This window comes from Aulostomus chinensis, chromosome 18 (assembly GCF_037954235.1).
Source record: "Aulostomus chinensis isolate RoL2024-O1b breed Wild chromosome 18, RoL_Achi_v1.0, whole genome shotgun sequence".
NCBI classification, from domain to species: Eukaryota; Metazoa; Chordata; class Actinopteri; order Syngnathiformes; family Aulostomidae; genus Aulostomus; species Aulostomus chinensis.
The window spans coordinates 16,687,501-16,703,093 of record NC_141337.1 but is presented as its reverse complement, the minus strand read 5'-3'; the positions used below and the strand labels follow the sequence as shown (position 1 = coordinate 16,703,093).

The 15,593-nt window shown below is 43.6% G+C and overlaps 1 protein-coding gene across 1 annotated transcript; it reads left to right on the top strand.

The window, feature by feature from the left end:
• Nucleotides 1–1,751: 1,751 nt before the first annotated feature.
• Nucleotides 1,752–5,194, top strand: LOC147245437 (homeodomain-interacting protein kinase 2-like). Its single transcript, XM_086184991.1, has 10 exons — nucleotides 1,752–2,232; nucleotides 2,368–2,559; nucleotides 2,655–2,833; nucleotides 2,909–3,032; nucleotides 3,237–3,356; nucleotides 3,701–3,787; nucleotides 3,903–4,090; nucleotides 4,367–4,570; nucleotides 4,684–4,857; nucleotides 4,967–5,194. Exons 1-10 carry the CDS (start codon nucleotides 2,026–2,028, stop codon nucleotides 5,079–5,081), a joined length of 1,590 nt encoding a protein of 529 aa, XP_086041117.1. The 5' UTR covers nucleotides 1,752–2,025; the 3' UTR covers nucleotides 5,082–5,194.
• Nucleotides 5,195–15,593: the final 10,399 nt, after the last annotated feature.

Genomic DNA, 15,593 nt, shown 5'->3' with positions numbered 1-15,593 from the left:
GTGAGTGTGGGAGGGCTGGGTTGGAGGAGCAGCCATTTACAGAGGAGTTTCTTGGATGTTCAAAAGCAACCTCCGGTGATTGGTTTCATCAGGAAATGATATACTGTGACTTTAATCTTCTAAAAAATTACACATGAACTTGGAGCAGAACTGAAAAATGTTAAAATTATATTATAATGGCTATAAAATTATATTTTTATATATCTGTATACAAATAGATGGATATAGGTATATCTCCAGCCCACCCTCTCCCCAGGCACGTTCACCAGCTCTTTCGGGGCAATTCCGAGACATACCCAGGCCAGCTGAGACATCCCTCCAGTGTGTCCTGGTTCAGCCCAGAGGCCTCCTCCCGGTAGGACATGTCCGAAGAGCTCCCAAGGTAGGCATCCAGGTGCATCCTCACAGTATGCTCGAACACCTCAACTGACACTTCTTGACATGGAGGAGCAGCAGCAGCTCTACTCCGAGTCCCTCCCAAAAGTCTAAGCTTTTCGCCCTATCTCTGAGGAAGTACCTGCGATCTCATTCTTTCGATCTTTACTGGTTATGACCATAGGTGAGGGTAGGAACCTAGATCGACAGGTAAATTGAGAGCTTCGTTTTTTTGGCTTAGCTCCGTCTTCACCACAACAGACTGGTTTATCACTCGTCGCCCCAATGCGCCTGTCATTCTCCCACTCCATCCATCCTCATCCATCACTCGTGAACAAGACCCTGAGATACTTAAACTCTTCCACCCGAGGCAGGACCTCCCCCCTGACCCGGAGTGGGCAGTCCACCGTTTTCTGGCTGGGGACCGTGGTCTCAGACTTGGAGGTGCTGATTCTCATCCCAACTGTTTCACACTTAGCTGCAAACTGCCCCAGCAGGAGCTAGCGCTCATTGTTTGATGGAACTAAGAGGACCACGTCATCTGCAAAAGGCAGAGACGACATCCTCCCATCACCAAACTCGACACCCTGACAAAGCGCAGCCTTGGCGGAGTCCAACCCTCACTGGGAACGAGTCTGACTTACTGCCAGCAACGTGAACCAAGCTCTCACTCCCTCAGTACAGAGACTGAAAGGCCCTTTGCAAGGGGCCATCTTCTCCATACTCCTGGAGTATACACACACACACACATAGGACGCCCCTGGGAACACGGTAAAAAGCTTTCTCTAAATCTACTCAGCAGATGTGGACTGGTTGTGAAACCCCCAATGCCCCTTCCAGCACCCTAGTGGGAGTAAAGAGCTCATCCAATCACCTCAATCTGAGATTCGACAATCAACCACTACACTCCAGTACTCTGGCATGGACCTTTCTGGGGAGGCTGAGGAGTGTGACACCCCCCCCCCCCCCCCCCAATGGTTTGAACACACTTTCTGGTCTGGTCCCCTTTCTTAAAAATGGGGACCACCACCTCAAACTGCCACTCCAAAGGCACTGCTCCCCAATGTCCATGCAGTGTTGCAGAGATGTGTCAACCAAGACAGCCCTAAAACGTCCAGAGCCTTGAGATACCCAGGGCAGATCCCATCCACCCCCAGAGCTCTGCCACCACACAGTTGTTTCACTGCCTTGGCGACTTCGGCCTTGGAGATTAGATGACCCCTTAAGTCCTCCCCCGGTTCTGTTTCCTCCATGGAATACGTGTTGGTGGGATTGTGGAGTTCCTCAGAGTACTGCACTGTCCAACTATCTCTCCATTTGATGTCAGCAGCCTCCCATCACCACCGTAAACAGTGTGAGCAAGTTAGCATCTCCCCATCTGAGGTGACGAAATGTTTGCCAGAACCTCTTTGGAGCAGATCGATAGTCTTCCAATCCAGCTTGAGATCAAAGACTGATCAAAGTAAGAACAAAGAAACTGGTTTCTGAGAGATCACAGAGCATGGAATTTAGACACGTGTCAGTTCCGTCAAAAGCCCATATAAAAGAAATCAGCTTCATCAGTAAAAACATTTCATCCATATCGGCACATCAACAGTTGTTCTCCAGAATCAGCTGTCACCCAGAAAGTCTTCTCTTAGCTGTAAAAACATGTCTTCCTGGGTTCACCACGGTCAGCCCATGACTCGCTGGCTGCGCTCCGAGACTTCCACCTACCAGGTGGTGTCCTACCTTGGACAAGGCACCTTTGGTCTCGTCACCAAATGTATTAAGACAGATGAAAACAGAAGACAGAAGACAGTGGCCATCAAAATGATTAAGAATGAGGGATATTTTGCTGGAATGGCCCTTGAAGAGGTAAGAAGGGAACCTGAGGATTCTCAGCATCCACACTTGTGATAGTACTTGGTGACATGAGTCCAGTGCAAACCACTGCACCACTTTGCCCCCTCCTTTATGACATTTCAAAATCTTATTTTCACAAATTTTCAGATTGCAGCCTTAAAGAAAATAAGCAGCCTGCACCCAGACAGGAGCAATCTTGTAAAATGGTATGGCCATTTCAACATCGATGGACACATCTGCCTCGAATTTGAGCATCTTGAACAGAGTCTCCAGCAGTTTATGCATGAGAGACAGAACACACCTCTCCTCCTGGAAGAGATACGGCCTCTCGTCTCTCAGGTATCTTCTATCATGTCAAGTTCTGCAAGTAATAGAGTTCAGAAAAAGATTTGTGATTAAATATTTTTGACCTTGTTGTTTAAATGACTTTTCAGATAGCAAATGCTCTCCATCACCTGAGGTCTATTGGAATCATCCATGCAGACCTCAAATTAGACAACATCATGTTGGTCGGTCGGCATGAGCCCTACAGACTCAAGGTCATTGATTTTGGCCTGGCCTTTGAGGTGTCTGATGCCAAGGTGGGCTCATATATTCAGACCCGGCCATACCGGTGAGTAACTGCAACCCTATTTGATCTCTGAGTTTTGTCTTGGTGGCTGAAGCTTAACTGTTGATGCTCTCTCAGGTCTCCAGAGATCCTGCTGGGAGCTCCGTTCAATGAGGCCATAGACATGTGGTCTCTCGGCTGCACCGCTGCAGGTCTTTACCTTGGTGTCCCTCTATACTATGCAATGAATGAATATGACATGGTGAGTAGCACATCAGGTCTGTTCTGTTTTGAACTCGGATCAAGATTTTATTGAACCTGTCAAAGTGTATATTTAGTACATTTTATCTTCACAGGTGTGACTGAAGTTTTCACATTCTTTTCACACTCTTTTGTGCATTCGTGATATTATTTATGTAAATGAACGAATTGTTTAAAACAGCCTTTCTTTGTGTTGTATCTTTAGTTGAGGTACATCATGTGGACTCAGGGTCAGCTCCCAGAGAACCTTCTGGCTTCTGGAAGCAAGACAGAAAGGTTCTTCCAGAAATGCTCTGACCTTCACACCACCACCTGGACATTAAAGGTATGGAGCTCTCCAGTAACGCTTGAATCTTACTAATCCACACACTTCTTCCAGTGCTCCATATTTTAACCAACAACATCACTTACTCATCATTTTTCCTGAGAGGTCATAGATGAGGGTTGTTTTCATTGACTGATCGGTTTTTCTAAAGAATCAACCTCCAATTGGCCTGTACTTGGTGCCTAGTTTAGACATGTGGAGTTAAGATCCAATCAGAGGAAGAGAAGGAGGCTCTACACTGACACACAGAAAGCATTGGTTTAGTTTTGATTGAGGATTGTGAGAGGATTAAACAAATGTTTTGAGGCGTATCTCTTGACATAACTTTGAACTCTGCCCCCCAGTCAAAAGAGCAGATCCAAAGTGATGCTGGGATTGTGTCCCAGGAGACCAGGGCAATCTGGTTGAGCAGCCTGGATGATCTCCTGCATGTAAGTGACCTCAGTAGAAATGAATCAAGGTGTTACTCACTCAAAAAATCCTAATGATGTTTCTATTTACTCTGAGAGCTGAGTGATCCATCTGAACGCTCTTTTGATTTTTCAGTGCAACAAACAAGTTTTCATCCGGGATGAAGATCAGGCTACAAGGGCAGCAGATACGTTCATGTTCGTGGACATGATGAAAGGACTGCTGCAGCTCGATCCGTCCCAGCGGATGACACCCTGCCAGGCTCAGGAGCACCCCTTTATGAGCATGAGCCACTTGACGGGGGTTCACTCCAGCAGCTCCTAGTAAGTCCAAACTCTGAATTTGATGAACTATTCCTCCCTTCTCTCTGTGAATGTGGATTTATGTGTAATGTCTGGGACATTTATGAATGAGCTTTTGCTACATTTTATCCTGCAAGTTATTTTTAATAAGTTTTACATTTGCACTGAGTTGATGACAGGTGCAGGCCATACAGGCCATGTAGTAAAGAGAACTGATCCATTTGCTTCATCTGAACATGATTCATTCAGTATGTGTTATATTTTCAAGGCTAATGGATGACTTGATTTTTCTTTCAGTGCAAAGTCCTGCTTCAGTATCATGACCATCGCGAAGATCAGGACACAGCCAGCTCCACAGCAGTCGCCCCCCAGGACTGCCATCCCAGTCCGTGAGACCCTCTGTCCTTTACGTGTGAAGAGAAGCTGTCTGGACGTCAATGAGAAGAAGAGGAAGCGCAGTCCCAATCCCCTCAGGACTGCAGATGATGGAGATCAGCACAGGTACGCTCCCCTGCATCAGTCTTTAAAGACTGAAAGATTAACATTTTTCAACTCAGTCAAACACATCTTGCACACAACAACAACAAAATAATATTTCCCTCCTACATGGCCAGGCGACTCCATCAGGTGGCTCCTCCCCCTGCCAAGAGGCGCAAACTGGACCCTCCTTTCAGCAGAGGCCACAGGGGTGAGGTGAGGGGGACAAAGCGAGCACGTTCAGAAGATGGGATGAGTGCAGCCCCCCACCCCAAAAGAAGGAGGACTGCAGAAGCAGGAGATGAGCACAGGTAGGCTCACCTACATCAGTCTTTAAAGACTCAGAGATGATACATTTCAGTCAACTAGAAATACATTTTGTGCCATGAAACTTCTTATTTCACAAACATTTTCTTCCAGGAGGAAGAAGTTTAGGTGGGGCCACACCCACAGGAGAGGCCTGTTTAGGCGGTCCAATCACAGAAGGAGGAAGAATGATGGCGGAACCTGGAAATCTCATGCTAGAGTCGCCTGAGAAAACCTGGCACAAGAAGGAGAGAGAGAACAGCAGCTCAGATGGACCTGTTCTTGTTTTATTTCCCTGTTCTTCTGATTTTTGTAATGTGTTTGTTTAAACATAATAAAATTGACATCAAAAATATACTCAGCTTGTTTTGTGTCAATTCATTGGAAAAATAAAGTATGTTGCCTTTTCCTCCAAATTTGAAATATCAGTAATTCTTTGCCAGATTTTCAAGATTGGTTCATGGGTGTGATTTTCACACTGAACATCTTCATATTTGTGTGAATGACGTTCCTTTCTCTCTGTGGTGAGTTGTGAAACCTCTGCTGAGACACAGGAAGTGCTCATGACAGCTGGTGCATGAATCTTTCCTCCAAGTCCCAGTGAGGTTCTTGAACTGGTGCAGGAAATAAAGAAACAATGTGGCTGAATCACAGGAGAGTTGGACTGGAAGCCTGAGTGGGAATGTGGTGAGGTAAATGCCCCTAGACAAGTCCTGCTAGCTGCACTGGACAACAGAAAGAGGGGGCAGGTGGATACAGCCCTCCTCCTGGCCTGTGTGGGAGAAGGGCTGGGGCCTGATTGAGTAAAGGCTGGAGGCCTCAACATGGGAGAGACTCAACATGGGCCTGAAAAGAAGCCTGGCAGCTGGGGCATGGCGGGATGTGCCAAAGCCACCACGATGACGTACACAAGAATGAAGGAATGAATGAGCTCCTGGTACTGAATGAACAAGAGTGGATCAACTTTGAAGGCATCAATGAAAGTTAAAGTGCAGCATTATGTCAAGGGATCTCTATGACAACTACACTCTCAAAAGAAATGTTTAGCCTCGACAAAAACGTCAACACAACAGTTTCCATTCGTCTTTCTCAGTGATGACAACTTAATCTGAAATTGCGTTGAACCAACAAACAATAAAACATTGGACCAATTAGCTTTTCCTCTTCAGTCAAAGCTTATTTTAAGTCCTGCTGACTGAATCACTGTTATTAGAAGGATGGGTTTTTAAGGTGGTAACTCAAAAAAATATGTGAAGTCAACTGGCTTCACCATATTATTTTAAAGTAGTTTAATTTGTTGTCTAGTTAATTATAATAACAATGCACACAACTTTTTAAGTGGCAGTAATTTAAAAATATACATAAATAAAGGAAGTCTAAGTCTATAAAGTATGTATGTATGTGTATATATATATATATGTATATATACACACACACATACACACACACTTTTTCTTTATTTCTTCTTTTTTGTATTTTTTGTGCTTTCAAGAAAGACAGTTCAACCACAGCTTTTGTGAAATTCACTGCTTGTTTTTATTTTGAACTTCAAAAACAAAGTCAGAAAACAAACTTCCACTTCAGCTGCTCCTCTGTGCCAAAAGTTGGTGATTCCTACGCGGAAGTGTGACCGGCTCAAAACTGACATGGAAACTCCAAAGTCTCCATGGACACAGAACAGCAAAAGCCAACTCCTCAAATGTTATGGCAAGAGACAAACTGCAAGAGACTCAAAGCTGCATAGTGACATCAGTATAATCCCCATCAGTCAGCCTGCATCAAGCATTCTGAAGACAAACTAAAACCGTTCTCTTTGGGCTAAAATATGGACGCATTTATTAAACAACACCTTTTTTGTCCGCTGTCACAACCGTCATGAAGGTTGAACATCCTGGACAGCATCATACGAACTAGCCTGACAGAGAAACCTTCTCAGTTTATTTCTTTGCTGCCTCTTCAAAAATCCCGTCACCTGAAGGAAATGTGACAGTGTCGGAGCTCTGAAACAGACGGATCTGCCATTTTTAGAAAACAATGTTTTTCAGACCCATGACTTTAGCACTGCCTCTCAGCCCATCCAGGTCAAGGAACACTCCTGAAAAACTTCAGAAGTATATAGAAGTTTCTTGCAGCACCTTTGAATGTCCCTCTCAACCAAACGTTTGGTTCCTTCCACAACAACTGCTGTTTCCCAGCGATCTGATCCAGGGGTGGGCCTGTCTCCAACAACGGCCATTTTATTCATGGGACTTTCAAGGCCGGTCTGGAACTCTTCGTTGTCCTTTTAAAGGAAAAGAAAAGGGAATTCTTGTCTTTCATGGTTTACAATTGACCTTAAATTTGTCTGTACAGTACATCTTCATGTTTCATTCGTCTCTTGACTGTGTTGTGTTGCGTAAAATAAAAGAACCAGTTAAACCACAGCCATTTGTTCATCTTTTCCTTTACATTGTTATCAACACTTACATTCTACTCCAGTCTAATTTTAACCCAGGGTCTAACACATCATGAGTCTGAGATTAAAAAAGCTTCTGATGTCCACAAATCATGATCACAACAAGCATAATGCTTCATTAACAGAACAAATAGGGTAAATAGTTTGGATTCAAAAAACTCACACACTTTTCTCCAGGGGCTGTACGGTGGTGCAGTGGTCAGCACTGTGGCCTCACAGCAAGAAGGTTCCGGGTTCGAGTCCCGGCTCGGGCACGGAATCTTTCTGTGTGGAGTTTGCATGTTCTCCCTGTTCCTGTGTGGGTTCTCTCTGGTACTCCAGCTTCCTCCCACAGTCCAAAGACATCAAGAGAGGACGAGGCTGATTGATACTCTAAATTGACTGTTGGTGTGACTGTGAGTGTGAATGGTTGTCTGTCTCTCTATGTTGGCCCTGCGATGGACTGGCGACCTGTCCAGGGTGAACCCCACCTCTCGCCCGTTCACGCTGGGATAGGCTCCAGCCCCCCCGCGACCCTTAATGTGTAGGAATAAGCGGAAGATGACGATGGATGGATGACTTTTCTCCAGCTGCTTCTGAGTAACAGTGTGTTCATGCTAACTGGAAACTCTGGAAATCTCTATGACAACTACGGATGTGTACTGCTCCTAAACTTGATTCCCATCAAGGCCGCTGCCTACATTTAGATTGGACAAAATGCCTTGAGTTGATTCATTTGGGGGGAAAAAAGAGAAAAAGTCTGACTAAACGTCATGTTTGAACCAAGAGTGGACAACTACATATTTTGTTACAAATGTCGTTTGAAGGTCATATGCTTGTTAATGCCAAGACAGAATTGCAGCGTTCAGGGTTCATGTGATGTGTTCCTGTTCCAGTTCTCTATATTCTTACAGTACTTTATTATTGTTACTCTCCTCATCTCTGGAACTTTTGGAGGGATTCTAACAGTGCATACAAGATCCCCATTTGAAGAGGATGACCTCAAATTCTCTGAGTCTAATGAGTAGATTCTTACTCTATTCCCCCTCTTAACAGTATCTCAATTTCCTGATAAGTGATCTCACCATTCTCCCTCTGACATGAACAAGTGCCATCACACTGACCCTGTTGGTTTGATTTGCTAATGCTCCTTCCCTCCTCCAACCAACTGCTCTTTCAGCACTGACAGTTTTATCTCCAACAAAAGGATTTGAAGAGGCTACGCAGAATTAGACTTTTTATGAAGCCCAATCTGTTACCATCAGATGTGATCATCTCCAATTGTGTTTCAAAAAACGAGCTGTGCAAATGAAAAGTCTAATTTATGCTCTGATGGCTTCAAAGACATGCAAAACCTTCAGAGCTGCCATCCTGATTCCTTGTGATGAGAAGTGTGTAAATGTAATAATTGTTTGTGTGTGTGTGTGTGTGTGTGTGTGCGTGTGTGTGTGTGTGTGTTTGTGGCAAGCGTAGATGATGTAGTCCTAAACGGATTCTTCACTCAAATATCTACCAACTGTTCTTTGACCTCTGTAGTAACAATAAAAAAGGAGGCAGGAAGGAAAAAAATACATTTGTGGGCTTAATTCAACTTAATTGAAAGGAAAAAATAGTTTTCTGGGTGACATATCGCTTTATTTTGCACTCTCTTTTGTTTCGATCTTCCTATTTAAAGTAGAGGACACAGGTGTGGTTTGGCGTGGATAAAACACAGCTGTCAGACAACATTTATTCCTGAGAAAAGTACACCAGCAATTTACTTGTTTTAGCTAGCATTTAGCTTGTCCTAGCCAGCAGTTAGCATGTGCTAGCCAGCAGTTAGCATGTGCTAGCCAGCGGTTAGCTTGACATAACTCGCACAATTATTGACCTATTCACTAAGTCGCATCTGTTACTGCAGCTAAATGTTGTGATGCGTTATGGGGTGTCGACATTGTCAGGGGGTCGAAATTGACAAGAATGGCGGTGATCAGCCGCGACTCACATCATTCACTGTGCAGGGCCCACATGGTCAAGCTTTTTTTTTGCAAATATCAAGTTTTGAGGCATTGTCAATGTTTCACTTTAGTATATTGAGATCGCTACTATATTTATTAGCATGCAACGCAAAGCAAAGGATGTAATCAAATCTTGTGTGACCCACTGAGAAAGTTGGTTGCACCAGTGGAAAAGTCAGTGCCGAGCCCTGCAGTATGGTAGGTTAATGAAGATTAACTTCCAATTTTCTTCCATGCAGGAAATAAAATTGGCAGGTGGTGCAACACTTTTTCACTTTGCAGCAAAGAAGGTTTAAAAACCGGTATGAACTTTGAGGAGTAAGAACAAGGAGTGTTGAGACAAGCTTTGGGATTGTGACTGTGTCAGTCACAGTCTTTAATCTTTCTGCAGAACTTCATGTGATAGAATCCTCTTCGGCCTCTGTGTGAGAACAGGTTCAAATAGGGAATAGCTGGAATATGTGACAGAGACTGAATTTCTGTAAAAAAAAAAAAAAATGCACTCAGGCAAAAGGGGGGAAAATGGTGCATTCTGCTCTGCCTTTTATGTGCTGTGTTTACATTATGTACCTTCCATGAAACAACTGAAGACCCCTGTATTCTTCCCTGATGTTTAGCTAAATGATTCAGTTGCGCAAACCACTACTCTGTTGGTTTAATATCAGCTTCACCAGTACTGACCATGGCAGTCAGCTGCATTAGGACAGAAAAAAAAAACGAGCTATGCAAGCAGAATAAGAACTCTGATGGGAAATGTGCAGTTGCTGAACAGGAAGCAGATAAGCTCTCTGCCTTGATCTTCACTCTTTGGGAATATCACAATTGCTAGTGATTATGTTTGACTGAAAATACACGGTGTAACATCTGACTGATGCAGGCCAGAGGGTTTTCTGACAGTGTGGGCAGACTGAGGGCAAAACTGAATCATTCTGGGGACTGGCTTCATCTCAGTGGTGCAGGGGTGTGGGAGAGATCAAGGGCAGGATGCACTTAGCAGTCTAATTTTTAAAAATGGAATTCTGGATTTTGATTCTGGCAGTGAGCCTCTGCTCATTAATTTGTTTACAAGTTTTGATAGGGACTGAACAGGTGAAGTCAAATCAAGTCAAATCACAGCTGAAGTTACTTCATGACACTTAGAAAGTGGAGCAGGTCTACATGACACTCCTTCAATGAATTTACCCCAACAATTCTCCATCAGCAGCACATCCTGCAACAGCGGTGACGAAAACCTTCCTTTTAACAGGCAGGAACGTGGAGCAGATCCAGGCTCAATGGGGACGGCCTTCTGCTTTGACCGGTTGGGGGGAAAGAAAGCAGGAGAGCGGGGCAGAGACAACGACTGAAAATGGAAAAAGAAAGATGTGGAGAAGGAAAGAGAGGGACAGAGATGAAAAGGGAGAGAAAGGAGGGAGAGAATGACTGACAAATGTGATCGGGCTGGAAGGACAACGTTGGTAAACTATAGCAACAAGTAGCTAACAATAACAACATCTACAGGTAACTCAAGCAATCAATTTCAGCATAATATGAGCAATTATGTGCTAGCAAACAGAATGCTGATGATAATGCTAGTACAGTATTAAGGGCTGATATAAGCAGTACTAGTACTGATCTTAGTTACGTAGGTTAAAAAAAAAAAAGCAGTCCTAAAGATTTGCTTAATGTGGGAGTTAAAGGACAGATCCTGATCAAAGATAATTCAGGTTCCTTTCGGTAGTGCTGGGGGCCAGGGTGATGCCATCCAGGGTACCTATCTCATTTGTTCAGGTGTTCTTAAGGTGTTTTGGGCCCAGCACAATAACTTCAGTTTTGTCGGAGTTTATTAAAAGGAAATTAAGGGAAGAGAGAGAGTGTTTAAGCAGCTTAGTTGGGATGGAGTCCAGATGGGATGGAGAGGATGGTTTACAGGAGGAAATTGTTGCACGTAGTTCATGAAGACTAATGGGAGAAAAACTATCCATGTGTATGTCTGGGCCTACAGCTGCCTCTAAGGCTTTTTAGTTTATAGATGACGTGGGTTCAGCTGATGGCAGGAGGAGGTGAATTTCCTCTCTAATAAGTAGAATTTTTTCATTAAAAAAGTTCATGAAGTCATTGCTACTCAGGGAAACAGGAATGCTAGGTTCAGTAGAGCTGTGGCTCTCTGTCAGTCTGGCTACAGTACTGAAGAGGAACCTGGGGTTGTTCTAGTGTTCCTCCATTAACGCTCAGTAGTAGGCTGCTCTAGTTTTATGAAGGGCTTTCCTATAAGTTTGCAGGCTATCTTACCAGATTGCACGTGACTCTTCCAGTTTTGAGGTGTGGCGTATCCTCTCCGGTTTTTCAGCTTTTGGTTTAAGCTGTTGGGTTTCAGAATTGTACCAAGGTGCTTGAGAGAGGCACCATCCCCACCTGTTTTTTGTGTCTGAAGAATTCCTTCATCACACAAAATTCCTTAACAAAAAGGAACAGGAAATACTATAAGTAAAATTTTTAATACTGTATTGAAAATAAGACACGGGATCATACCTGACCAGACAGATGTGTTTTGTCCTATCCATCCATCCACCCATCTTCTTCCACTTATCCACAGTCAGGTCACATGCACAGCAGCCTAAGCAGAGAAACCCAGTGTTCCGTCTTCCCAGCTAATACGTCCAGCTCCTCACCGGGATCCTGAGGTGTTCCCAGGCCTGTTGACAGTCTCTCCAACGTGTCCTGGGTCTTCCCCAAGGTCTACTGCCGTTCGGATGTGCCCTGAACACCTTCCCAAGGAGGCATCTTGAAGGCATCCTGACCAGATGCCCGAGTCACCTCATCTGACAGAGCTTCTCACCCTGTTTTACACGAAAGAAATCAAAATAATTTATCACAAATTATCAAAAGTAAATATGAAGAAGACTGAAGCTGCTGCAAATGGAAAATGGTAGACAAATTAAAAGGATTTGACTGACGCAAATTTAAATGGTAAATGGAATCAATTTTATATAGCGCTTTTCTACCTTAGCGGCACTCAAAGCGCTTTACAGTGTCATCTCATTCACCCATTCACACACACACTCACACACTGATGGTGGAGGCTGCCATGCAAGGCGCCAACCTACTCATCAGGAGCAATTATGGGTTCAGTATCTTGCTCAAGGACACTTTGACATGGTCACCGGGGTCGAGGATCGAACCAGTGACCCCCTGGTTGCTAGACGGCCACTCTACCCCTGAGCCATGCCATTAAAAGGTTCAGTATTGCAACAATATCTAAAATAATGTGCCGAAAACCCAACTCTAAAATGATATGGTCCTTTCAAATAATGCAGCCTCCAGGCCCCATAATAAACTAAAGAAAGGGGGGCTGAGGCCAGACTACACTGAGTGGCCATGGGTGCTAATCCTCACAGCAGAAATGGTGCCGTTTATATGTGCCTTGACCTCACCGTGGGTGTCTAGCTTCCCTACAATGCAGCACTCAGCTGCTCTGAAACTCAAAGAAAACACAAACAGTGTTTACAAAACATAGCAAAGCAACACAACCCAGTTGGCTATCAAAAGACAATAAATGGAAATTTAAATACTTTAGCAACACATGTACTAATTAATGTAACTCAGTAACTCAAACATTCATTCATCATCTTCCGCTTATTCCTTACTAGTAAGGGTTGCGGGGGGGCCTGGATTCTATCCCAGCATCTACGGGCGAGAGGCGGGGTTCACCCTGGACAGGTCACCAGTCCATCACAGGACCAACACATAGAGACAGACAACCATTCACACTCACAGTCACACCTACAGTCAATTTAGAGAATCAATCAGCCTCGTCCCCTCTTGATGTCTTTGAACTGTGGAGGAAGCTGGAGTACCAGAGAGAACCCACACAGGAACAGGGAGAACATGGAGACTCCACAAGGAAGATCCCAGGCTGGAGCCAGGACTCGAACCCGTAACCTTCTTGCTGTGAGGCCACAGTGCTGACCACTGCACCACCGTGCAGCCGTAACTCAAACAAAATAACCAAACAAATTCAGTGCAAAACCAACACAAAACGGGCGAAATCAGCAGCAGATCATAATGAACCAGTAACCTTCAATGGGAAGGAAATGTTTGCAGTTAAAGTGCTGCAATTCTGAAAATAGCTTTTTGGAACTGCTGACCCACTAAGGTATGAGTTATCACTTTGCAATGTCAAGGAGAGCCAATACACATGGAGGAAGCTAACACAGAGGATAAATTAGCTAACAGACCACAGGTAGAGCCGTAGCCAGAATGACTGGACTCCATACCAATCAACAGCAGCAACACACGCATCCAACAGCAAGAAGTGTGTCAAGCGGTGTCCGGCTCTGGGCAGGGGGGTCCTCCTGGTCACCTCCTGGAGCCCCCGGTTGCACCCCTGGGGGATTGGGTGGGGGGTGCCTTTCTCTTATCTGAATAGCGCTCTGATTTGCCCTCACTACACATCGCCATGATTTTCTATTATTGTATATATTATGAATGAAATGTATTTTATTTCATTAAAACATTATATTGTACAGGAAGGATTACAGGAAGGTTATTATGATAACATTATTTATTCACTCATTCATTCATTTACGTGTTTATTTTGTTTTTCTTTTCAAAGAGCTTAATCAATTTATTCTTAATTCTACGTCGCCATGGTCACCTGGTTCTATGTCCTGCTCTGCACTAGAAATTAAAAACATAGAGAGGGAGAAATAATACAAATATATGTAATAAAATAAGCCTAAGTAATTCAATAATATATAATATAATAAGAAAAAAAGGTAAGAGCTGCATTCACAACCACTGCACACTTTAGTCAGGTTCACCAATAATGCACAACTCTCCAGAAAAATGGCATCATCCACTACACTGGCTTTACAGATTCTAACCTGCCATCATAGATAAGGTGCACCTGCAGTGGGCTGTTTGCAACGCACACGCACAGACACAGACACAGAGACAGACAGACAGACACACACACACACACACATTAGAAGAAGAAGCAAAAGCAAAGAGGAAGTCAGAGGACCCATTTTTAACCTTTTGAGTGAAATTTTGGTTTAATTTCTATTCCATTTGCTCATTTTGGTTTAAAAACAGGAGCAGATTGTGGATTTATGTTGCTCACAGATGATCAAATATGTCGTCTTACCTTCAAAAATGATTTTACTGTTTGATTTTTTACAGTTGCTGGTCAGCCAGGAAAAGACATAGATAATCTGTCAGATTCTCTACATTTATATGAGTGGCAGTCTGGAACACAGTACTATGTTATCCTGCAATCTAAGCATGGCCGCCATGTGAATATGATCTGTAGGTATTATTTGTTTTTAATGTGATCTTGTGTAGAAAAGGGCACCAGTTGTGGTCCCAATGCAAGTAAACATTCAAATCCTATTTGTTATGGCTGGTTTTATTATTTCAGAGATGCCAACAACAACTCTCTCTCTTTGGCTTGCCTTCCTGCTTCAACATCTATTATGAACGGGGTTTGTGCTGCCTGGATACGGAGGTTTCCTTTGTGTCTCTACTCACTGTCTGCCACAGAGAGAAACTGACTAGTTGTTGACCACTACATTGCAGCCCATGTCCTTGTTTGGGCACGGTTGCTTCTACACCTCCTGTGGACCATGCAAACTTTTTAAATTGCCTTTATTACTCTCATAGAGGATGGCATATTCTTCAAGTGCTAGCAATCCCTTATTCAATAATCCTGAATCTATGAATATGTAAATATTGTTTAACAAGACACAAGGTGTAGCTGTTATCCAAACTGGATGATAGGTTTCCCCACTAGCTGCACCTTCAACTCAGATTAACTTGAGCACATAGAAACGCTCCCTCCCCTTAACAGATGAACGTCAAAACAGCCTTTTAGCGTCACCCTCTGAACATAGATCATTCAGTGAGGCACAGTCATCAGCAAAACAGATTTTGGAGGAGCACTTAAAGGCTCTCCTAAGGCCCGGTGTAATAAATCTCCAAATATAGTTTTCATTTGGTTGTTTATGACTCTCGTGGGGAGCTGGAAACCTTTTAAAGCTTGTAATCAAGTACTTTCCCAATTTCCATTTTGTATAAACAATATAAAAATATGCCAAGAGAGAAGATAAAATTATATTTGCAATTTGATGCAAAAATAAGACTTTAACGAGTTAGCTTATTATTTGACAATCTCACCTTCCAAGCAGATGACTCTGTGGGAACAGTTTTCCATTTACTGCCACCATTTCAAAAAGGTTTCCGGTAATGTGGAAGACTCTTCTTCAAGGAAGAGTTTGCATCATTTTCCTTAAAATGTGGACAAGATTATTCTGGCCCCATCATCACTTAT